Source organism: Diorhabda carinulata, chromosome 7 (assembly GCF_026250575.1).
Source record: "Diorhabda carinulata isolate Delta chromosome 7, icDioCari1.1, whole genome shotgun sequence".
NCBI lineage: Eukaryota > Metazoa > Arthropoda > Insecta > Coleoptera > Chrysomelidae > Diorhabda > Diorhabda carinulata.
Genome location: NC_079466.1, coordinates 13600645 through 13625862, shown reverse-complemented (window position 1 = coordinate 13625862; position 25218 = coordinate 13600645). Strand labels below are relative to the sequence as shown.

At 32.8% G+C, this 25218-nt stretch overlaps 3 protein-coding genes across 3 annotated transcripts; all 3 read left to right on the top strand.

Moving 5' to 3' along the window:
- Nucleotides 1–225: 225 nt before the first annotated feature.
- Nucleotides 226–24050, top strand: LOC130896475 (golgin subfamily A member 2). The gene is made up of 6 exons (XM_057804625.1): nucleotides 226–422; nucleotides 2809–4156; nucleotides 5770–6038; nucleotides 22143–22400; nucleotides 22597–23253; nucleotides 23312–24050. The coding sequence occupies exons 1-6, from the start codon at nucleotides 369–371 to the stop codon at nucleotides 23609–23611; spliced, it is 2886 nt and encodes a 961-aa protein (XP_057660608.1). The 5' UTR covers nucleotides 226–368; the 3' UTR covers nucleotides 23612–24050.
- On the top strand, nucleotides 6438–7773 carry LOC130896477 (uncharacterized). Its single transcript, XM_057804627.1, has one exon. The coding sequence runs from the start codon at nucleotides 6438–6440 to the stop codon at nucleotides 7383–7385; it is 948 nt and encodes a 315-aa protein (XP_057660610.1). The 3' UTR covers nucleotides 7386–7773.
- Nucleotides 7684–11541, top strand: LOC130896476 (uncharacterized). The gene has a single exon (XM_057804626.1). It carries the CDS (start codon nucleotides 7684–7686, stop codon nucleotides 8860–8862), a length of 1179 nt encoding a protein of 392 aa, XP_057660609.1. The 3' UTR covers nucleotides 8863–11541.
- Nucleotides 24051–25218: the final 1168 nt, after the last annotated feature.

Sequence of the window (25218 nt, the reverse complement as noted above, 5' to 3'; positions counted from 1 at the left end):
TACTCATGGAACGACATTTAATTGCGTTCAAATTGTACACGGATCTACACTTGTGAATACTTCAAAATAATGTAATGGATATATCTTCATAAAATAAAAAATCATAATTTTTGTAAACAAAAACTGTAACTTATTTTCTATTGTAGTCTACTTGGCGTTTGTATTGCTGAACGCTCCAAACAATGCGCATGAGCGAGTAAGCTTTTTGCCGTAAAACGAATGATCAATTTGACGCAGTTTCCTTTCATTTACTTATCGTGATGTGGGTAGTGTCGCATATGCTCAGTGACAGCTTCAATGAGAGACGGCATTGGACGAGCGATTACATAGGTTCGTTCAGTATTTCTCTCTAGCCGCAGCATAACATCATGGCGGACGCGTCAAAAGCTCACAAGTTGAAATTGGCCAATTCAAGAAAAAGGGTAAGAATTTAATATTTATATTAGGATATACTCGATATTTATTTGATTGTCTAGATAATTTTTCATTAATCGGGCTATAAATTGAATCCCTTTTCTATTTTTCTAAGTATTGTGGCCACATCATCGGCGTTACATGGCGGCCATTTTAAGTCATGTCTTTTCTAGAATTTTCACTTTAAATAGTGTATTTTTAGTATTTAGTATTATTATAAATTTGCAATATTTATAGATAAATTAATTATTTTATTGAAACTACATGTAGAATTGTTTTTGGTATGGTATTTAAGTTTTTTTCCTATTAGCGTCGTTTCTTTAGGTAGGTTTCAGAATTTATATTGCTTACCTATCAATAGTTACTACTGCTAGGCTCTACAAATACCATTATTATAATGTAAAATAAAGTATTATATTTTTAATTTATATTTAGTGAAACATTGTACTGGAAATTTCCCTCGTTTTTTTAACACCTTCAGTTTAAATTATCTCGTGAATAAAACATGTATGATTCAATTTCTATTTACTTTTCATCCTACTCATAGATAACGAAAATATTTGTTGATAATAATTATAAAAGTTTTCTATATTCCACGATGATGTAATGTCTGCCAGTTTTTTATTTATAATCGGGATTGGTGAACTACAAATTCGTATCATTTTTTATGGACAAATTTTATTCTCAATTTATTAAGTAGCAAATAATCAAATTTAATTCAAGATAACCAAAATTCTTGCTTTTTGAAACTTCAAGTGTTTAAAAATTAATGTATTTTACCGCATTTTGTCAAGAATTTAACTATAATCAACCAGTAAATGAACTTATATGTAAATATTCACATTTATTGATTATATTTTTTATATTTTCATTAATATATTGTTGATTGAATGATATTACATTGATTAATTTAAACATTTTACATTAGAAAATCTTTTGTACTTTGTTAAGTAAGTTTGACACTATTAGTTGAATTTATCTAATTTTCCTTATCTACATATGCATTTTAACAATTATTTTATTGTCAGTGATTGAACTGTTTTTCTGTGACTCATTTATACAACAAAATTTTAGTTGATTTTCAATTCAAATTTGTAATTTATTTCATTTAGTCATATCATACTGCACAATGGTCATGCTATAGAATTTTTCACCATCTAAAAAGTGACTAACATTCAGTTAATATATGTGGTGCAAATGTAACCAACACAAGTGCTTGAAAGAGCAGCTCATGCAATTAAGCATCCACCCCCTACCATTCTGACGTAAATTTCTTAAGTTCTATGAGATATTCAGTAGATATTTTTGTTAATAGTTTATCTGTTTGCTAAAAAACCTTATCTTCTCGGTCGCTGCCTCGAATAAACACTTTGCAACTTTCTTCGATAAAAAAGATCTAATCTGAGTGGTCCTTCGCCTTCTTCACAGCTGTCCTTGATGTATTACTCTGCACTTGCTTATGTGTCTAAGGTGTCCTCTTGTGAGTTGTCTCTGAAAGCCTAAGATTTTTTTGATGTGTTGTATTTTTTTTAGATTTTATACTAACCTAACTTATCCTATTGATCCAGTTGTCCTCTGTTTTACTTTACCTGTGGGGCGATCAGTGTTACTATGAGTGTATATTCTGCAGCATATTCAATAGCTCAGGCGTTTCTTGTCCTGCTGGAGATAGCATTTTCTTAGCAGCTAGTGCGTAGCTACCTCCAGGTTATCATAGATGGTTTGTTTGCTTCTGTCTTCATTGGATGAATCATTTTAGCTTCTCAGATTTGCTGAGGGTGCAGTCCGTTGCTCTGTGAGCACCTGCTTTGTCCGTGGTGGAAGCCTTGGCAACTGTAGTGTCTTTTTTTATTCAACCATATTTATCTTTGTATGGTATAGATATCTCAATTTTTTGTAGGATTGTTCTTCTAAGGGCTCTATTACTACCATATTTGTAGTAATTTCTTTGATTTTTGCCCATTTTCCCTCAGTTCGATTTCAATGTCTTTTCTATCTATACTCGCTAATGAGCATCATTATTTTGATGGAATACTTTTTTTTGTTTAGTGATTTTCCCTGTGTGAGTTCCAATTTAGTACTGGGCATCGATTTTCCTCTGCACTAGCTGCTTCTTTATCGCTTTCCACATGAGTGAGAAAAATGTTCGATTTTATAATATAATGGAGCGGCCCTGTGTAATGCCCTCCCAATATATACCCATAAATTTACGATTTTTGGGTCTTTTATACAGGTTTCCAACGTAGAGACACTTTCTTAACATTGTAAAATATTTAAATATTTTTCAAATCATGTCTGAAGATTTTTTATAAAAGCCAGGAGCTTGTCCAATTTGTTATTTTTTCATTATTTACGTTTTTTGCTTCAAAATTGTAATAGTAACTAATTTTTCAGTTCAAAGAATTACAAGAGCTCAAAAAGAAAAAAGATGCTAACAGCACTTCTGATTCACCTGTGGATCTGGTACAAGATCAAACACCTGTTGATAGCTCAACAATATCAGCTCGCAGTTTCGCCGAAACAATACCTGAAACTGGCAATACATGCATTCAGTTACCAAATTATTTTACTGACGTAAATAACTGTGATAATTCCGTGTTTTTTGATAATTTACAACAAGATGTCGGTGTTAGAGAAAGTGCGGACGCTGAACGCACAAAACCTGATGAAAAACCACATGAATTGGAAATCGAAGCTAATTTTAATGATAATTATAAACTATTCAATCAGCTTAACCCGCACAGCTATGTAAAAGAGACTCAACAAATCATTAGACCTCATGCAGATTCTAATGTTGATTCAAACGACCAATTTATGCATTATGCAGATAATAAAAACGAGTTTTCCACAGACAAACAAAATATCTGTGATTACTTCCAAGAACAGTCTCAGCAAGTAACTGACGCTGAGAACGAAGCCATTAAAAATGAAATTATAGAAAATTCTAGTATAGCTATCGAAGGAGTATTAAATTCTAACGTACATAGTTTATTAAATTTATCTGACCACATGGCTATGGAATCATACGATAATTCCAATTCAATTACCGATTTGGAAAAAAGGAACATAGAATTAGCGACTTCTTTAGAACAAGAAAAAGCTCTATCGGAGCAATACAAATTTAAAATAAATGAATTGAATTTAAAAGTTGAGGAACTAGAGAATGAACGTTTAAAAAAATCTGATTTAACTGAATTTAATAAGTTGAAAGAAGAGTTACAATGTCATACTCAAACTATACGGTTGCTGGTTGCCGAAAAAGCAGAATTATCAAATAGTTTAGCACAATTGGAAATCAGTTTCAAAAACAAGGATTGTGAATGCAGTGAACTCCAAGCGAGACTTAAAGCCTCTAGATCGAGAGCGTTTGAATTTGAACAAGAATTAAATAGCTTAAAATCCGAGAAACTACATAAAGAAAATAACGGACACGATCAAGATCAAATAATAAGAGATTTACAAAAAAAATTGACCGATTTACAATCCGAAAAAGACGAACTAGCACAAGATCTTCTCGAGGTCCAAGAAAAATTCAAGAAAGCCACCGAGGAGTTGATAAATTGCCAGAAATCAAATTCAGAACTATTTAGTAAATTATCTTTAGCTGATGTTAAAATTCAACAACTTTCCAATGCTGATAATCTAAATACGGGCGCTATGGTCGAGAACCTCACTCAAGAAAAAAATAATTTGGAAAAAGAAGTGGCCACTTTGAACAGTATGTTGACGAATGTTACAAAAGGTATGTACTGATTCATTTGATTTTACTTTGGTTAATTTTCTGTTGATGATTATTACAATTACAATCTAGTTCTTCAAACCGGATATAAACCAGCTACCTACAGAAGGATTGAAGGACTAGAAAGTGTAATTGTGAGTGTTGGTGACGTGGTATAGTAAATAGTGTGTTCAGTATGAATTCAATTTACTATCTTATGTTTCTTGGTGAAATCTTTATTCACTAATTTAGCATCCACATTATAATATTGTTTCGATGGTTTGGGAGGTCACAATTTAACTTCTTTTGGTGAAAGTTTAAGGAGTTGTTGATTAATTCAATACTTGAAATCGTAAACTTTCGAAATTGATCATGCAGTTTGATTTTCAGGAACAAAAAGAAGTCATTGGTGCCAAGTCAGCACTGTATGGTATATAGTTGATCAATTATATTTTTTAGCCACTTAAAACCCTGTATAGTCAGTCAACTTTAATAATCTGGCTGATTTGTGGAACAGCTCTGTGAGACTTTGGAATTTTCGTTATTATTGGCCAACAGTTGTCTACATTGGGAGTTTATCACCTTACTTAGTTCTTATGCCACCATTCATGGCAATAGTTTAAAGAAAGATGGAGCAACCATTTATTTATATGGTTTTTTACAAACGACCTGTCAAATTTGGTTCCCCTGAAAAAATCTACACATACACAAAAAAATATGAATTTCATAAAAAAAAGTTTATTATAATGATATTAAAAAGTCATAAAAGGTTATCAAATCTACAAGAGAAATATTTCCCATATTCTTTTTTTATAAATCGTCAGTGAAAACAATTGAATGAAATCTGATGATTTTTCAATTTCTTGGAGTCAAAAAAAAACGAGGGGACAGCGATAGTATAAAATTACCTATTTAAATTTAAAACATATTTTAATGATTCACGATTACTCCAAAATATATTCAAATTGGGGTAATTATATTTTACTAAATTAATAAATGATTACCTAAATTCAAATTTGTGAATTGTTTTAAATAGTTTTTGACAAATATTTTAAACATCAACTTTTTTTGGTCCCATTTTGTATAAACCAAGTTATTTGTATAGACATTACATCTTTTCAAATTAATTTTTTTCTATAGAATTCTTTATGCCCTTTCGAGAGTCGGAGTATTTGGATTTCAGTTTTCATTCTCCTTTTATCAATTCTTTCCGGTTGTACTACATTTTTCTGCTTCATTGTTTTTCTTTGTCTTATTCCTGTGCTACTTGTGGTCAAGTTTTTCTGAGTCTTTTCTCTTCCTTCTTTTCTTTTATTAGGCTGTGTGGTGCTCTTTTTATATGTCTGTACCAGTTTAAACATTTTTTAACTATTTTGTTTCCTTTCTTTACAATTACCTCATTACTCATTCTATCAATCATTGTTTTCCCTACTATTTTCCTTAGTTTTCTATCTATGCTGCTACTATTCCATTAAGGTCTTTTTAATTTCCTAAATTTCACTTCCATATGTGTTATCATGTTGTATACTTTTTTAATTTGTTGTCTTCTATATTTTTTTTCTTCGAAAATTGTCTTATTTAGAGTAGAGACGAATTAATTTTATGAATTAAATCTATGGTTAATTTTTGTGTTTTAGAGCGAAATGAAACCACCACATACTATCAACACTACACAGAGGAACTCAATAATCAACTTTTAACCCTCCAAGAACAATATCAACAGTTACAACAAGAAAATGAAAATCTATCCGTACAAGAACAGAACAGAATTCGCCATATAAGTGATTTAGAACGACAATTACAAGTTATACAAGACGAACGGATTACATTTCCTCCAAGTAATTTAACAGATTCAAATTTGAAAACTGAATTGGAGGCTACAAGGGAGTTGTGTGTACAACTTCAGGTATATTAACTGTACTTTACACAATATGTTGATGTTTTTGCTACCAATTTGTAATTAATTTTTTTTTGAGCATATTTTTTTATCAAATTTCAACTTGTAAAGCTTTTGACATATTTTAGCATAGAAATTACTGAAATTCCATCAATTTTACCAACCGATTTATTTAAATTTATCTATGCAGTTACTGACGCAGAGGAGTAAACCTCTGTTTTAAAAAAAATCCCTATTGACAAGGTGTAAGTAATCGTGCCCATGTCATGAAAGGTACTTGGGTTAAAGTACTATAAACGATACCCTTGGGACCACTGGCGAAGGCCCATTGAAGAATAGCCTTGTCCTCGTAAGCGGGGCTCTGCGGGGATGGACTGCATATTTCCCTAGCTACTCGTGGGATTCAATATGAAACATAATCGATACAACAAACCAAACTACCCTTACTCTTACAGACCCTCACCATGGGCCTATGATGAATATTCTTACGGACGGGATCATAGATCTCAATCTTGGACGAACGGTTCGAGAGCTCCAAGTCCGCCGAGGTCTCAAAGATGGAGACCTCCGCCGCCGAAACGTAAACAAAACGGCGGATCGCATTCCGATGCTAAAAAATCGAAAAAAGACGATAAACCTTCAGGTATACAAATGTTTGTAACAACTGTGGAATTTCCAACTACAAGTTTAACCGAAGAACAATTGGAACTATTACAAACCTCAATTCTAAACGAAATTACAAAAATTGCCGCCGAAGATTTCCATCCTCAGTTTCTAGATTGCTTCAAAAGAAGAGGCAATCTTATCATCGTTTGCAACAACCAAGATAGTGTGAATTGGCTGAAGACAACAGTGCCTACTTTAGCCCCTTGGGAGGGTGCTCAATGCAAGGCTTTAGAACCGAGCGAAGTACCAAATTTGATGGATATTCTTATAACTATACCTGGAGACTTGGATGCTGATACTTTACTACATCGGATCGAAAAACAAAACGAAGACATCCAAACGGCCAATTGGAATTTGACTAGCAAAAAACAAGATGAATCCAAGAAAAATACCACGTACACGTTTGCCGTTGAAGAGAACGTCGTCGAACAAATTAAAAAATTAAATTACAAACTTTTCATCAACTTTTCAAGAATTCATGTCAGATATTTGGGTTCTTTGAGATCGAAAGATAAAAGCAAAAGCGAAAACGACGAAGTAAAAACTGACGAAGCGGAAGAAAAAACCGAAGGAGCGGAAATAAAAACCGAAAACGCAGATGCCGCAACCGAAGAACTCAATATCGATCCGGAAGAAATAGTTGGATCATTAACTAATGAAGAACTCAAAGCTGTCACTGATGCAAATTGATGAAATCACTTTTTTAGATCCATTTTCAAATTTTTTTTTTATTTTTAAATAAACTTTTCCATTTTTTTCAAATGATTTCGAAATATTGCTTTTTAAAGAGGAGTAAACCTCGTAAAACCATCCCCATTACTAAGGTGTGAGTAATCGTGCCGAAGGTATGTAAGATACTTGGGTTAACAGTATCAGAAACGATACCCTTGGGACATCAGGCGCAATCCCATTGAAATTTAGCCTTACCTCCGCAAGCGGGGCTCTGTGGAGGTGTACTTCTATTCCCTAGCTACTCGTGGGACATAATATGAAACCTAATTATCGCAATCAATCAAACCAACCGTATTCGGGAGCTTCAGGAGCATACCGAAGAGCGGGAAACTCTCCAAGAGGAAAATTTTCAAGAAAAAGATCGGGACCAAGACCTCCGCCGTGGGCAGATAAACCTCGCGGTCGTTATTATAGATCGCCTAAAAAATCCAGTAGCTCTACTTCATCTTCTAAACTTTCTGGAATACAACTTATGGTGGCTTTAAACGATTATCCGAAGCTTGTAATGACCGACGATCAGTTAACTCTATTGGAAGATCAAATATTGGAAGCAATCGATAGAATTGAAGATGCTAATTTCAGACCACAATTTTTGGATTGCAAAAGGGAAACTGGATCTTTATTAGTACGATGTAACAACGATTCCACCGTTTCTTGGTTAAAAGACACGGTACCGACTCTAAATTTATGGGAAGGAGTGGAATTAAAAATAATCGATTCGGTACCAACGACAAAAGACGTTTCAAAAGTAATAGTACCAGTAAATTACCCTTTGAACTTTTTCACAACGGAACAATTGGATAAATTACAAACGGATATTCTGAAAGAAATCGATAAGATCCCGATTGGAAGCTTCATGCCTCAATTCATAAGTTGTATCAAAGATCGAGGAGCGTTAAAATTCAATTGCAACAATTTACCAAGTTCCGAATGGTTAAAAACGACCATACCGACTTTGGAAAATTGGCAAGACGTGGAAATGCTGATCTTAGATCCTGAAGCGATACCGGTAAGGAGTACTTTACAATTATGGATCCCGGGACCCGTAGAAGAACCGGATCAAGTACTAGAAAGATTGGAACGACAAAATAAAGGATTAAATACGCAAGATTGGCAAATATTGAGTAAAAGCGTAGAAGAAGGCGGTCAAAAATTATTTGTTACAGTGGACGATTCAGTTTTAGACGCACTAAGAAAAATCGATTTCAATCCTTTCTTGAATTTCACCAGAGTTAAAATTAAACGTTTAGGTCGATACAAACCTCGTCAACAGAAGAACGACGATAAAAACGAAGGACCCGATACGGCGTACATCGATTCTAAAGAAGAAAACGAAGATCCGATGTCTGGGGATATCGGTGAATTTACAGCCATAGATGAAGTAACTGGAGATGCAGAAACAGAAGAAACTACCGTTAAAAAGGAAGAAAATTAAATAGGACCGTAATTCAAAAAAAAACATCGAGGAGTAAACCTCTTTTTATTAAAAAATCCCCATTACTAAGGTGTAAGTAAATCGTGCCAATAGTATGAAAGGTGCTGGGGTTACAAGTACCGTAAACGATACCCTTGGGAAATCTGGCGTAATCCCATTGTATATTAGCCTTGCTCCTGTACGCGGGGCTCTGCAGGAGTCGACCATTTTCCCTAGCTACTCGTGGGATTACTTATGGATAGACATAGTTTTAATTCGAATATGCCCGCATATTCCGGAAGATATAATAATAATAATAATTCATCGTACTCACAATATTCGAGATCGTCGTCGCAATCGTACGACAGAAATTTTAATTCGCCTTTTCAGTCTCAACAGAGATATTCCGATTCGAATATATCATTTCAAAAACCCAACAACTTTTCATCTCAAAGATCCGTATGGAATACTAATATCACAAATTCGATACCGTCGTTATTTTCTCAACCTACCATTAATCCGAACGCATGGCAAAGTAACCAAAATCCCATATCGGGTAATAACCCGGCATGGATAAATAATAGAAATAATGATAATTCTCAATTCTGGATGAACAATAAACCGAATTCGTGGAACGGTAGAAGCAATTATCAAAATAATTCGAGAAACGATAGGAAACGCGCGAGGTATCCGCCAGGTAGTAACGCCAATCGAAATCAAAGCGGAGAAATGAAACGTTTCAAAAAATCGTCGCAATCTAATGAAGATAATAAATCGAATTGGAGGAGAAAACGTAGGCGAACTAGACCTACCGGAAACGCTTCTCCGAGTACAAACCAAATTAAAACAGATAACGATACTTCGAATACAACAAAAACACAAATTGAAGGAACTTTGGTTACGATAACAAAAAAAGAATTTCCTTTAAAAAGATTTACTAATAAAGAAGCCGAAGAACTTTTCGCGGCGTTCAAATCCGAAGCTATAAAATTAGATCCGAACGGCGCGCTAATCAAAAACGTTCAAACGAAAAAAGGTTCACTTCACGTGGTATGTAAAAACGAAGACGGCGTCGAACATGTAAAAACTATAACAGAAACTTTAACGCCGTGGGAAGGTAATAATTTGAGAGTAACGCTTCCGGTTATTAAAGGTGAAGAAAAATTGATAAACGTAGTAACGAGTAATTTTCCATTCGATAAATTCACATCGGAACAAAGGGAGTTATTGGAAAAAGCGTTGGAAAAACAAATGAATAGCATACCGGAAGGCGAATTCTATCCGGAATTTTTGGATTACTATAAAAGAGGTGGAACCATGTTGATGGTTTGTAATAACGAACAAACGGTTAACTGGTTGCACGAAACCGTACCTAAATTGAAAGCGTTCGAAGGCGAACAACCTCGAACCATCGACGCTAACGATTTAACTTGTTATTTCAAAATTAAATTTTTCTTACCCGCCAGTTCGGATAATCTCGATACGACGTTCGAGCGGATAAATCGACAAAATCAAGGTTTGGATACGAAAAGTTGGACAATAATTCGAAAAACGGAATCGGAAAAAGGCGTACAATTGATCGCTTCAATTGATATGGATGCTTACGATCACTTGAAAAAAAATAGGATGAGATTGTTTTTGAATTTCGGAACGATAGACGTTAGATATATAGGATTATTAAAAGGACCTTCAAATCTTAAACAACCTGAAATTGAAACGATCGAAAAAGAAAACGACGATGAAGATAAAAATGATATAAAAGTAGAATCGGCTTAATTACATGCTGATCATAAATAAATTACATAAACTACACTTTATATAAATTATTTTTAATATTTTTTTAATAACTTATTTAAAGGAGCCGTTAATGTGTTTATAGTGAGGAGTAAACCTCTTTTTTTAATTAATCAATTTAAAAAAAAAATCACCAATACTAAGGTGTACGTTTCGTGCCAACGGTATGAATGGTACTGGGTTATAGTACTTTGAACGAAACTTTCGGAGAAGTTGGCGATTTTCCGAAATAATTATTTGCCTTTTTCTTGTAATCTGGGCTCTACAAGAAACGACGTTAACGTACCCAGATACTCGTGGGATTAAATATGGAGATACATGATTCGAAAACTGCGATACCGAATAGTGGAGATAAGAAAAGATTATCCGGAGCGCAAAAGAGGAAAGTTAAAAGATCTAATACCGGTAAAGATAACTTCTTTGTCGAGGATAATATCGAATATTTGGTTGTTCCTGTAGGATATCCGGAGAAGAAATTATTCGATGGACAATTCGAACAACTTAAATTTGAAATTACGAAACGTTATCCCGATATTAGGAACGTTAATAAATACAAAGGTGGATTAAGGATAAATTGCAATTATTCACTCACTTATAATCAATTGAGTGATTTGATCATTGAAAAAAAAAATCTATTCAGTATAAAATTAAAGATAATAGATTTAAAAGACGTACCGGTATTTAAAAAAATTATGTTTTCGATACGGAACTTTCCGGAAGATCCGGATACGATTTTAAAAAAAATCGAAAACGAAAACGAACATTTGGTCGTGAAAAATTGGCGGTTGATTCATAAGGAGATGAATGAAAATTCACGGAGACTTGTATATTCCATAGACGAACAGAGTATAGAAAATTTAGAAGCTAATAATTTTCAATTTGTCGTTAATAATCAGAAAATAAAAATCGTTCTGTTGGATCGGAGAAAAGACGTTAAAATCCGTTGAGTGCTTATTTCCCGTACCAGATTGTAAACTTTTTAATTTTTTTATGTTTCGTGTTTTCTTTTTAAACTTCACTATGTAGGATGTATTTAATAGAGGTAAGTATTTGAAACTAGAACGTTTGGCGTTAGATTTAATATTATTGATCGACTTTTTTAGGATATAGTTTCTATAATTATCACAATTTTGCTGTGTAACTGAGATGCGTCGAAAAGATTTGGAAAACTGATTCGTTCGACGGATGTAAATGGTGAGTACAAAATTTTTTATCAAACCCCAATATATATATATATATATATATATATTTTTATTACAATTTCTATTGGTTGTGTGTATTTGCCAGATTTGCGTCCGTTGGCATTGCGTTTTTAATACCATGGGAAAATTGACTTTATTTTTGATAAAAAAGTCGTTGTTTCGAAAATTTTAATTTTCGAACTAAGCAGTTTGTGAAAAAAATTGTTTGGAAGACTTATTGTATTTCTTTTTGATAAGTGCTATTTGTACTGTTATATATTTATACACGGTGTCATGAAATGGCATGTTTTTACTCTATATTGTGTGTATTTATGTATATTATAACGAAAATTTATACAACATGTTATAAAATTAATATGTTTTTAAATAAAATTGTGTGAAATTTGACTGGAAACCTACTTGAACGTCCTGTGTGGAGGATAAAGTCACGAAGAGGATTTGAATGTGGAAAAAAAACGTGAACATTGACATCGAGAATTTTTTTCTCGACTAGAAAGTGGACAAAATTCAAATTTTTTTTCTTCAGCTGTTTTAATAAATAGTACAGAAAAGACTCTTGTATACAGTACGTCTCGCGACGAGTTTTATCTTGACATTATTTTTTTATATTAGTTTTGTTATTTCGAATGAAAATCGATTATCTGGAAAGTATACAAGGAAAAATTTTACATTTGGAGGTTATGTTTTTGGTATTTACATTTTCTTTTATGATTTTTATTGTTTCTTGTACGGAACCTAATTATTCATGAGCTGGTGTAGCAAGTAACCAATCTCCAATTAACTTTTGATATATACTTGATGGGGTGATCTAGAAAAATCGATTGTATCCCCCTTCTACTACTCAGTTTGCGGAAACATCCTCAGAAACTAGAAATTTTTGTATTCCTGCTGGTTTAAATTTGAGTATCCCTAAAATAACCTGGAATTTAACATGTTTGTAGATGGATGTTTCCTCTTTAAGGGGGTATTCTGGTCTATCTATAACCTAAATTTTGGATATTTTGGAAATTAACGTAAATAACATGAGAAACTTTTTTACGTATTTATTTGAATTTCAATAAATTAGAAGCCGGTAAAGTGGGAGTTACAAAAACTAACGGTGCACCCTGATTGACATGATTGCAGCCCTTGTAGTGATCTGGAATAAAAAAATTCTCAATCTGTAAAGATGTCGCTATCGCATTGATCTTATCAAAAAAATTCACACAATGGCGTCGACATGAAATATCAATTTTTGTTTTACTTTTTCGATTTTTTAAAAATATTACAATTTTAAATTTTTAAAAATCTAAGACATACGGGATAGAGAGATAAATAAAAAAGATTTCCACCAAGTTTCAAAGGAATCGAACTTGGGATATCATGTCAACCTCTTCAAAAAAAAGTATTTTCGAGAACAAACGCGTTTAAAGTTTAAAAAAAAAATTCCAGTAGAATAACTCGTTCCATTCGGCCGTTTTAGACGCTACGTCACAAAATCTACTGTATCTCCGGAAATAATGCGAATTTTCAAAAATTCCTTCAAGGATATATTCTTGAGAGTCTAAGCTTTAAAAATATGCACAAAAATCGATTTTTTTTTTTTTCAAATTTCTAGACCAGATTACTCCTTCAAACCCTCGGAACTGCACCTTGGCCACACCAAATTTGAGTTTCTGGTTTCTATTATGTTCTGTTGAAACTGTTTGGGTAAATAAATTTGGAGATCAATTGTATCCCCAGCTCTAATTAGTTTTCGAAAACAATCTCTGTAACTAATAGCAGCAGGGGACACATCATCCCTATGATTCTGTGGATGCTACCATTCAACAAGTTTATGAATGGATGTTTCCTATTCAAACTCATGGAGACTGCACCTTGTCCACACCAAATTTGAGTTTCTGGAGGTGTCCACCTATTATGTTGAATCCATTGTAAATACACTTGCAGATCGATTGTGTCCCCTACTTTAATTTTTCTTCAAAGACAATCTTAACTTATATATCTTGTACTCCCGTAGGTTTAAATTTGAGCATCCATACGATTCTGTGGATCCTGGAAATCAACAAGTTTATGAATGGATGTTTCCTATTCAAACCCACGGAAACTGCAACTTGTCAATCAAATTTGAGTTTCTGGAGGCGTCCACCTATTATGTTCTGTTGAAACTGTTGTAGTAATCTCTTGTACTGAATTCGAGTAACCCTAAGATTATGTGGATCCTAGTATTCAACTATTTTATCAGTGGATGTTTCACCTTTTCCTCTAGATTTGAATTTCGAAAGGTGTCCGTACAACAGTTTTCAGCTGTTAGTACAAACTTGCTCCGTTTAATGCATATTTCTGATTGTAGTTCTCCTTTTAGTCTAAATGCTTCATGGAGAGATCTAAAAAGATGATTGTGCTTCCTCCTCTACCAATTTTGAGGTGTTATCTCGATACTAGCAGCTCTTGCATTTCCACTGGGTAACCCCATGGTTCTATAGAATCTGGCATTCAACAAGATTGTAGATGGATGTTTCCTTTTCAATTTCACGGAAACCGTACGTTTTCCAGTAAAGTTTCTGCTGAAGTACATTCAGGATAAGTTGTTCTGTTGATACTATTAGTAAAACTTCGTGCTGTTTAATGCGTATTTAAAATTTAGACGTATGGATTGTACCCCCTGCTCTACTATCCATGAAACTAGCAGTTCTTGAATGGAAACTGCACCTTTTCCACAAGATTAGAGTTTATGGAAGTTCCGTGAAACATATTTTTGATCGGGCTTCCTCATCTACTCAGTTTTTGAAGACAATCTTTGAAATTAGCAGTTCTTCTATTCTTCTGTATAATCTTGCATTAAACAAGTTCATAGATAGATGTATCCTCTTCACACCAAGATAGGAGTTATGGAGTTGTTCTTTTTTCGGAGTTTTATTGAATTTTAGAGAATGTTTTGTTCCAAGCTTATAAGCTTTAAGTAGCAACCTTTGGAGGCAGGTAACATAACCTAAAAATTTGAAATATTCCTGGGTTAATCGATTCTCATTGGGTTATAATATAACTGTGTCATATTGGAATAAAAACTGGATAAAATCCTTGGATATTTCTGACATTTTGTTATTAAAAACTCGTCGTTGATGTAAAAACACAACGAATTCGTTGACGTGTTGTAGTCTTTCAAGTAAAACTACGTTGGGACTAAAATTAAACGCCGAAGTTCCTTTAAATAAATAGGCTGTTGATCGTCGAAAGGATTTCATTTTGAATTTTGTTCACCGTATGTTTATTTAGTGTTAAATCCAGGACGAATATTTCGCCTATACAGGAAGAGGATTATTCGAAGACTTCGGCGATTGTTTTATCGCTTTTTTTCCTAAAAAAAACGTCGACGATCTTGATCGTCCGATAGACATCTTTAAAAAAAAGAACTGCGATTAGTTCATGGACAGGTTGTGATTTTTTTGGGGGACATTTACCATAAGAGAATTGGTAACTGAAGATTTATATCGAGATAGATAGACACGAGGGATGAAGTGTCTTCCAAGATTTCTAATCGATTTTTGGCAAAAAGAACACGAGGTTAATATTCCATATAATGTAATAATAAAATGCGTCGCTTTTATAAAAACGGGAATGTATACTAAATGATTTTAATTCTGTAGCAGGTCTCTCTCATGGAAACTGCACGACTACCGCTATGAGAATATTGAACAGAAGACATTGAGATGCGCCTACAAATTTCAGAAGAGATGGAATTTGTAATTTAATTCGAATGAAGTTGTTGAAATTAGACATATATGCAAATTAAGTATCGATATTGGTATAAACCAAACATATTTCTTCGAAATTCTGTGTAATTGAACTTGACATACTCATTTTTTCAAAATTAATATTTGATTTATATCTTTATGTAAACATAATTTGCATATTCAATTTTTTTTAATTGAAACGATTCCGTTTTGTTGCTTTTATTAAAAAAAAAATATTCAAGTTATAATTCAGTTAATTGATACAATTTTTCCCGGAAAGAATATGGGAAAATCAGTATGAGAAAACAAAATGGACAAACATCGGAAAATTTTTAATGTACTGATGTACAAATATTTCCGTCTCTGGAAGAATCATCAACTTTTGACAAATGGACAGACGTCATTTGGAAAAATGTTTCTTGTATGGAAAAACATCACGTTGGAAATAATGTTTGTGACAAATCGAATTTTTATATACGAACATTGTTGCAACCTCTACGACTACATCATTGAAACTGCGAGTGGATAAATTTTAGAAAATTTTTGTTATATGGTTAAAAAAATCATCAGAATCTCATTTTTTGATGTAGAACCAACAAACAATTATTTTCCCCTCCTGGACAATCATTAACTTTTGGCGTTATTATTTTGGAGAAACGTTTTGTTGTATGGAAAATCATGGAAAAAAGTGTTTTGATAAATTTACAACGTTATAACCTCTACAAATATTTCGATGCTAGAAAAACATCTTGGCGTGCGAATAGACAAATTTTGGAAATATTTTGTTATACAGTTCAAAAATCATGGGAATCCCAATGTTTTGATTTAAAACTCAACATCGCTAAACCCCTAAAAGGCAAATATTCTCCCTTATAGAACAATCATCAACTTTTAGTGTATGGACAGAAATCATTACCTTGGAGAAACGTCTCATTGTGCGAAGACAACACGAAAAAAATTGTTTTGACCTTGTGGCAAATCAAATTTTGATGAATTTACATCGTTATAACCTCTACTAATATTTTGATGCTAGAAAAACATCTTGGAAAATGTGAATGGACAAATTTTGGAAAATATTTTGTTATCAATCAAAAAATCATTTGAATCCCAATTTTTTCATGTAAAAACCAACTTTATCAAACCTCCAAAAACCCCTAGAACAATCAAAAACCTTTGATTTAAGGAGGGGCATAATTAAATTGGAAATCTTCGTTGTATACATTTTGTTGTATGGTGAAACAGTCATAGGAAACCTAAAAACTGTTATGATCTACGAACCAATATCTTTAAACCCCCAAAACACCCCCACGATGGTAATCAACTTTTCGCTTATGGGCAGGAATCATTAATTGGGAAAAATGTTGCGTTGTGCAGATTTATAGTCACTTTTCATACACCAACATCTTTACACCATAGAAAATATCTTTTTCTATCCCTTAAATGAGAGAAGGATATTTCGGTTGATTACTGGAGATTTATGTAACTTGGCACCTCTATATAGTGGAATAGTTTTCAAAAATATTGCAATGTCGGATTGAAGAAAATCTGAATATTTTTGAAAGTATGTCTTTTTCCCAATGACAGTTAACGAGGAAATTAGATCGAACAGTCCGTTTGGAAGATTTGAGAAAAATTAGGAATTCTACGGCATTAACAAAACTGAACATTATTCAAATATATCGATCGATACAAATGTAAATAAATGTATAAAGCAAATTTGTAAAAATTGTAAATTGAATGTTTATTTTTTACATTTTATAATTTTCTGTAATCACCAAACTCGTTTTCTTTTAGAAAATTGAAAAAATTCAAATTGTATCTCGATTTTGTGGAAAAAATACTCATTTTTCATTGAGACTTTCGCGTTTGGTTTGATTACAGAAACATCAATTACAATTTTTTTTAAAATACAATTTTGTTATATAGATATAATATACGAGGTGTGATTAAAAAATATAGTGAATGAATTTGTATTTAAAGCATATTTTTTAACTAGTACGTTTCATACAATCACGATTTGAGACAAATAGTAACACATTTTCCGGCTCTTAAATCTACTACTACAGATTTTGGTTTCTGTGTTGATGTAGTAACCTAACCAAAAATGACAAACTAGATGAAAATGTAGAAAAAGTGAACTGACAATGTCGTTCAAACTGATTTTTTTGTTTGTGAACACACCTGAAGAAACTGCAAATATGGAAACTTGTTATTCCATAAGTCTGTTTCGATTCAGAATATTTTGAGTTTTATTATGTTTTACTTTGCACAAAGAAAATTGACTGAAAAGATGCTTATTAAGGGAAAAATGAGCGAAAAGGCAAGTGTAAGGAAAAAATTGATAAAAACAAGTAGAGAAAAATTAAAATATGAATAGAGAACTGGCTTCAAGCAGTCACGAACACAAAAATAAATGGAGGAAAGCAATAGAGCGACACCAAGTCTTTGACCTGTAAGACTTGTTGAGATGTTTTCTAAATAAAAAGTCTTATGCACAGATTCACATTTATGCCTCTTATGATATAAAGAATCTACTAGAAAATTAACGTTTTGACACCATTCCTGATAGTGAAAATTCCACGACTGATAAAAACTTCCAGTCAAGGATGCAACATTAGAATTGTTATTCAAGGGTAGAAATATGGAAGATTGATTCCAATTTTATTGAATAATTCAACGTATTTTTTGGTAACACCTCATACAGTATGGATACCAATGTCGGTATAAAAAAATTGGTGATTAAGAGTACTAAGTTGGAATTGTGATATTTATACTGAACACACTGTTAACTCACAATTCTACTGCATGACGCGAACCAAGTTATCGTCTACAGAGACTGAAGGTAGACTAAAACGTAATAACTTGACTGACCAGTTTTATACTAAATTTTTCCATCAATAAACCTTCTTTCGCGAAAATTAATTCCAGCGGGAATCTTTACATTTATTCCTTGGCTATTAAACTATAGAGTGGAATGTAAGGAATTGGCCTTTCTCTTTATTCAATCTACTCTTACATCTAACAATTGCAATGCTTTCAAATTCATACAACAATTGATTATTGGATATATTTTAAATATGTGCTCTTTAAACCAGACAATAACGGATCTTTTAGTCTGTCCTATAAACTTTGCGTCACCAGCATTACAGCTAATCCTAAGGATAAAATACCGAATTTAGAAAAGAGTGGTATATGTTAAATTAAGCTGTTGTGATTGTGATGGAAAGTATAATGGACAGACAAAGAGATCCGTTATTGTCCAGTTTAAATAGCATATAGCTCATTTAAAATATAGACCGACCGAAAAATCAAGTATTACCGATCATGCTGCTTGTCATAATCATGATTTTTGAAAGCATTGGCATTATTCAATGTAAAAATAGTTTAAATAGGGACAAAGGGCTAATTCCTTTCAGCCAATTCTAGTTTGTAGTAAAGGAATTATTGTGAAGATTCCCGCCAAGCAGGTTTTTTCGCTGGAGAGGGTTTATTAGTGGGAAAATTTAGTATAAAACAGGTGCGTCGAGTTATTACGTTTTAGTTTACCTTCGGTTTCAGAAGACTATAACTTTGTTATTGAAATGCTTGTCATACAGCGTAATTGTGAGTGATGTGTAAACAGTGTGCTCAGATTAGAGGATAAGTCATAATAAAAGGGATCATCACAATTTGAGACTAATTTCCATTTCAAAGCTCATAATTTTGAAATGTTTTTCGGTTTCCAAACTGTATATATGACATTAATTTGTATATGTAAGTGAACCAAATTTCTGTATTCTACTTTGAGGTTTCAAAGATTATTATCGCAACTTCTAACCGTCGATTTTTGTAACATACTAAACATTTAGGTCATTCAGGACATTCTGTAATTGCGTAATCATATAGATAACAGACGGAAAGAACGTTTAAAAACTGCGACAAATAATTTTGGGAATATGCGAAAAATGATCCACTTTAATTTTGTGGTACAGTAGAGCGTCAAGTATCTGAATTAATCCTCGGTATGGGTGTTGAGAAAATATATTCATTTAGAAACAGAAACTAATTACTACATACAGTAACCCCTCCAAGGTCATGCCCTTTTCTAAGAGCAGGCTTTTTGATACTAGTTACCTTCTTGTGTTCCGAAATAACAATATATAACCAAGTTTTCGTAATGAATTTAAAATCTATTGAACAAATTTTCATACCAACTTCATTAATAGTTGGAATACTTCATAAAGACGGCTTAAGTATGTTGAGGCTTTTCCTGTTGATTGAGGAAAAGAAACGCCACTCTTGAATATTTAAATAACACATAGATTTTTTTTTTAATATAAAAATGAATGATTACAGTAATGTAAGAACAAATGATGTTCGAAAGCGAGTTTCGAACCTTCTCTCTCGTTTTTTATGATCAATAGTCAACGAAGACAAAAATGCGACGTTGCCGTTGTTGAGAAAATAATTTCCAAAATACCGAAACTTCAACAAACTACAGTACATTTCATCAAGTGTTTGTGTAAGTCGGTCGAAATATGATGTCGAGCTACATGGAAACTTTCTTAATTTCTTTAACATTACATGGAGGGATATGTGAATCTATTCAGTACACTTATCCATATTATTATTTACTTAATTCAAATGTTATAGCAAAAAATTAACCCGCGGCGAAATCAACTCGAAGGAAATAAGAGAACGTGTGGGAGCGAGGAATAGAGCATAGTTTAGTCTCCCAGCCACCACTAAAATCACGTTTAATGGCTTGGAGAACGAAAAAGCTGATCTATCGCACATATCTATGCCCGGCAAGACCTGGGTGTCTGAACAGCCGTGAGAGAATGAAGGCCGTTTACAGCCTGGACGACCGAGCAAACGATGGCTGGATGATGTCGAAGAGGATCTTCGGGAACTAAGGGGGTGGATCGTGATGATTGAAGGAATGTAATGGTCAAAGCTCTTTGAAAGCCGTAGTACCAGTGGTAGTAGTAGTAGAAAATCGATTGATTCGCGTTTCTCGCGTAGTTGATTCGCCTTACTTACCCTCTGAACAAAATGTTGACGGGTAGTTATCAATGTTCTATTTAATACTTTTCACCCTATGGTGTATTAAACATGTACAGGGGTGCTAGTTTTGTATGAAGTGATATCCGTTCGGATAATTGACGCTACACTGTCTTTTTAAAATAGTTTTTAGTATTGTGCGGCTTCGACGTAGGTTAAGATTTATGGCATTAGAGGGTGAGAGTGTATTTTTATAACGTAAGTATTTTAATTGTAAAATCCAATCTAGAGAGTGGAAATTTTTTGTTGAATTCTCTAAATTTGCTTTAATATTGTTTGAACCATGTTAACTTTTGGAAAAAAAATCTCGAAAATTTGGCACAATTTTAAAAGTTCGATCAAAGAGATTTGCACCAAAATATTATTTTAGTGGTTTTCAAACTTTGTTTCCACTTGATGGCTCTTTATGGATTCTTTAACTGGAAAACTAACAAAAATTATGAAAACTATACAAAAAATTCCTCATATCCACAATTCATTATTAAATCAGCTTGAACATGAATTTGAGGGATGTTTGATCAATAAGTACCCAGTTTAAAAGACAGGGATCGCCATAAATGTTTCCTAACAGCGAACAAAAATAAATGGAACCATTTAAGTTCTGTCAACCTAGTGGATGTCTGAAGCAAAACTTGATAATACACTAAAAAAGTCTTTGAATATACACTTCATATTCCATACACAGGAAAACGCGAAGGCACAAGATATGCAAAGAATTGCTTTAGCGCCGGACATTTTCTCCAGATCTGGTCTCTTGTCAAAAAATTCTCTAAAGAAAATCTACGAAGCCGAATCGGAAGAGTGTCGAACTAGGATAACAAGAAAGCACAAAGAAACTGCTCCTCATATACAGAGAAACAAACCTCGTTTACCAAAATTTCAATGACACAAGACTTTCGAATAATTGCTTTAGCATCCAACATTTTCTCCAGATTTGGTCCCGTGACAAAAAATTCTTAAAGAAAATCTATGAAACTGAGTATAAAAATGGCATAAAAGGTTGGAACTGCTGGGTTAGTTTCAAAGCAGGAAACATTTTGATTTTTGATTAAAAAATTTAGTTATGACTTTTTGATTTGATAGAACTTTTAAATTTCATATTTAGGTATTGGACAATATATTTTGGGGTAAATTGAACGAATAGATGGAGGGTTACAAAAAAACAGTTGTGTCTTCTAATTTTATTATATTTATTAATTAAATTAGCTCAATTGTTTTGAGTTGTGTATACGTTATCCTTTAGAAAATATTGAAATATAAATAAAAATCGGCGACTATGAGCGTTTAATTTGATAAAATGAATTGTTTCGTTTAAAAACAATCGAGCGTGAAGTGAAAAATGTTAAATTTATGTCATATTGAACTTTAATAGAATTATTTCTTTTATTTATCGAATAATTAAAAAAAATCGATTAATATTGTGAAATATTATTAAAAACAAATATTCGTAATTTTATTCTCCTGAAAATCACTTCCATATCTTTGATAATAGTAGATTTCGTTATTTTTAATCTTAACAAAAGTATATATTGATTTTTTTATATTTCAGATGGAAAAAACTGAATTGGAAGAAAACTACACCAAAAATTTAAATGAAAATGATATGCTTCTAAAAGAATTGGCTGCTAAAAACGATTCTTTGAATCAATTAGAAAGTATGGTCGAACAATTAAGGGGCAATCAACCGGATAGCGTTAAACTGTTGGCAACAATGGAAAGCGATAAAGTAGCTGCCGCCAGGGCCGTACAACAAAACAAAGAACTGAAAGAACAATTGGAAAGTTTAACCGAAGTATTTGCTAAAATGGTATGCGTGATTTTTAATTTAAAAAAGTAGATAATACATAATTTCATTAAAAACAAGTTAGATATATAAAAATAACTAGATGAAAGTGATTACTCATCTTGATTAAACATATGGAATACGTGGGGGGTCACCAATATCTAGTTTTAGTAAATTAAATTTTTTATGTGATATAATATCGTATTTTTTTAATTTTCAGGACAATGACAAAGTGGAATTAACAGAAAAACTTGGTACCGAGCAATCGAGCAACAAAGATTTGCTAGAAAAATTACAAAAAACCGAATTGCAGTTACAAAGATTAACGGATGCTATAGAAATCAAAGATCGCGAATTGTTCCATTTACGAGAAACCGCTTTGGAAATGAATAAGCAAACTTTACAGCACGAACAGCTAACGGATAGGCTAAGACATTATGAAGCTCAAGACAATGCCTCTCATTATATTCAAAATGAGCTCCAAGAAGCTAAAAAGACAATAACGAGGCTTACAAACGAATTAAACGATAGGAAAAATCGAGATTGTGATATACATGAAGAAATAACAAATAGTGATGAAGTTAGCACTTTAAGAAAGCAACTAGAAGAATTGAAAATAAGAAATCGGGAATTGGAAGATAAAAACGATATCGTTGACAATAACAACGATTGCGCGTTGAATAATGAACATATTAGAAAAGAAGAAGCTATGAAACGTTTAGAAGATAAGGTGAAAAGGACGATGCAAGATATCGCCGATTTGACTGAAGAAAAACAAAGATTGGAACATTTAGTTTTACAATTACAAGGTGAAACTGAAACTATAGGAGAATATGTTGCGTTATATCAACACCAAAGGATGATACTTAAACAAAAAGTAAGTTTTTCTTTGATTTGTTACTTTTTATTGTTATACTAATTTTATTTAATTTAAGGCTTTAGAAAAAGATCAACAGTTGAAGCAGCTCGCATCCGACAGGGAACAAATAAAATTGAAGCTTGAAAAATTGAATAGACTAGTACAACAGTTGTTAGACGAACGAGGCGATTCGAATATTTTAAAAGAATACAAAAAACTCGAAGAAATCGTCGATAGGAAAGAAAGTGAAGAAAACGTTACAGCAGCTAAAGAAATTCTCACGTTATTGTCCGAAATAAAAAGCAGCAATTTAGTTGAACCTAAAGAAGCAACTCATCATTGTCCTTATTGTTCGGGACAGTTGATTACGGTGTAGACAATCATTTACGAAATTTGGGTATATATACTTTTTCAAAATTTTCCAAAACTATTCGGCGTATCGAAGATATTTATTTAATAGATCTGTAGATATAATATTGATTGTAAAATTGCTCCAAAGTTGCTTAAATATCGAAAAACGATATTCCAATTTTTGGTATTTGATTTACTTGTTTGATAATACTAATTTGATCGTAACCAAAGTCGAATAACGTTTTTCGAGCGCAACTTTGAAGTAATTATTTTCATTTTTAACATAATTTCATTACATTCACGTTCAAGTGAATAAATTCACCACTTTTACTCATTCTTTCGTTAATATTGGCGTTTTTTTAAATTTTATTTTAGTATAAACTATCGTGGTATTAGTGTACCGGTAAAAATGTGATTTTTGTATATAAATAAAACTTTCTATATAGAAATGATTCTTTTTAACAACACAATGACCGATAACAAATCGTTAATGGACACAATTAACGAAGCCGTGAAATAAAAAGTTTTAGAATAATTCGAGTTAAAATAATCGATTACTACTTCCTGTAAATAATAATCAGAGAATGTTTCTGTTATTTTTTAATAACTGAAATGCGAAAGAATTGTAATCGAAAATTGTCGCCGGTTGGTAGGTATTTTGCATGTTTCCTTTTCCCGGAGAAAAAAAAATTATAATTCACATAACTATATGGTTATAAGGTCCCTACCTCACTGGGACGCCATAACTACCAATGGTCGTCAAATGAAAAAGCAAGAGACTGCTATCTGTCGGTCAGTTTTCTCGATCCTCGTATCGAGAATAGACGCGTGGTGCATAGAGGAAATATTTATTATTTGCATCGTAAAAAGTTGAAAAAGTAACTTAATGGCCAATCCACACTCACGCGTTTCACGACGTGAATAGCAGTACGAATCGCGGATAAGATTACAGACAGTCTACACTCGCGGGTTCGCTCCGGGCTCACAGTAGGGCGCTCTTGACGCGTATGCACGTCTTTTATTTTTCTCAATCAAAGTTTATTTGTAGGAGACATGGACAGTGAAAAGACTACAGCAGGTACTTTACTGCTTTCGCTAGTTATGGCCGATCCACACTCGCACAAGCAAACCAAGTAAGCTGATATATCTCCCGATTGAGCAGACTTCTTAACTTTCCCCTTGCAGCTTCTATAACAACCTATGAAAATTAACTAACGAAGGAAAAGTTTCGCATTTCAAAGTTATGTTTATGTTAGCAATGGTGGAAATTTTAAATTCTACATTTTCAAAAATTATGTGCATGTAATATTAATATTTTAATCTTTTACCTTTTCATTTTTTGTACTTTGAATGCTGAGGAACCGTTGGTGATATTCATACTGTTTGTTTTGCATGTGGTATTCCGAACCTCCGTTTGTGCAAATATTAGGTTAAGAGGCGGTCAGGAACTTCAATTTAAACTACCAAAAGCCGATGTCCTTTGAAAATATAATCAACACCTCGTTCTGCACCTATTAACGTCACCAGACAAATAGTAAGGTTTGTTCAAGTGTTTGAACCTGTGCTGGACACTCACTGATAACTTTCTTTGCAATTTGTTCCTATGTACATCATCTTGTAATAGAGGTTAGT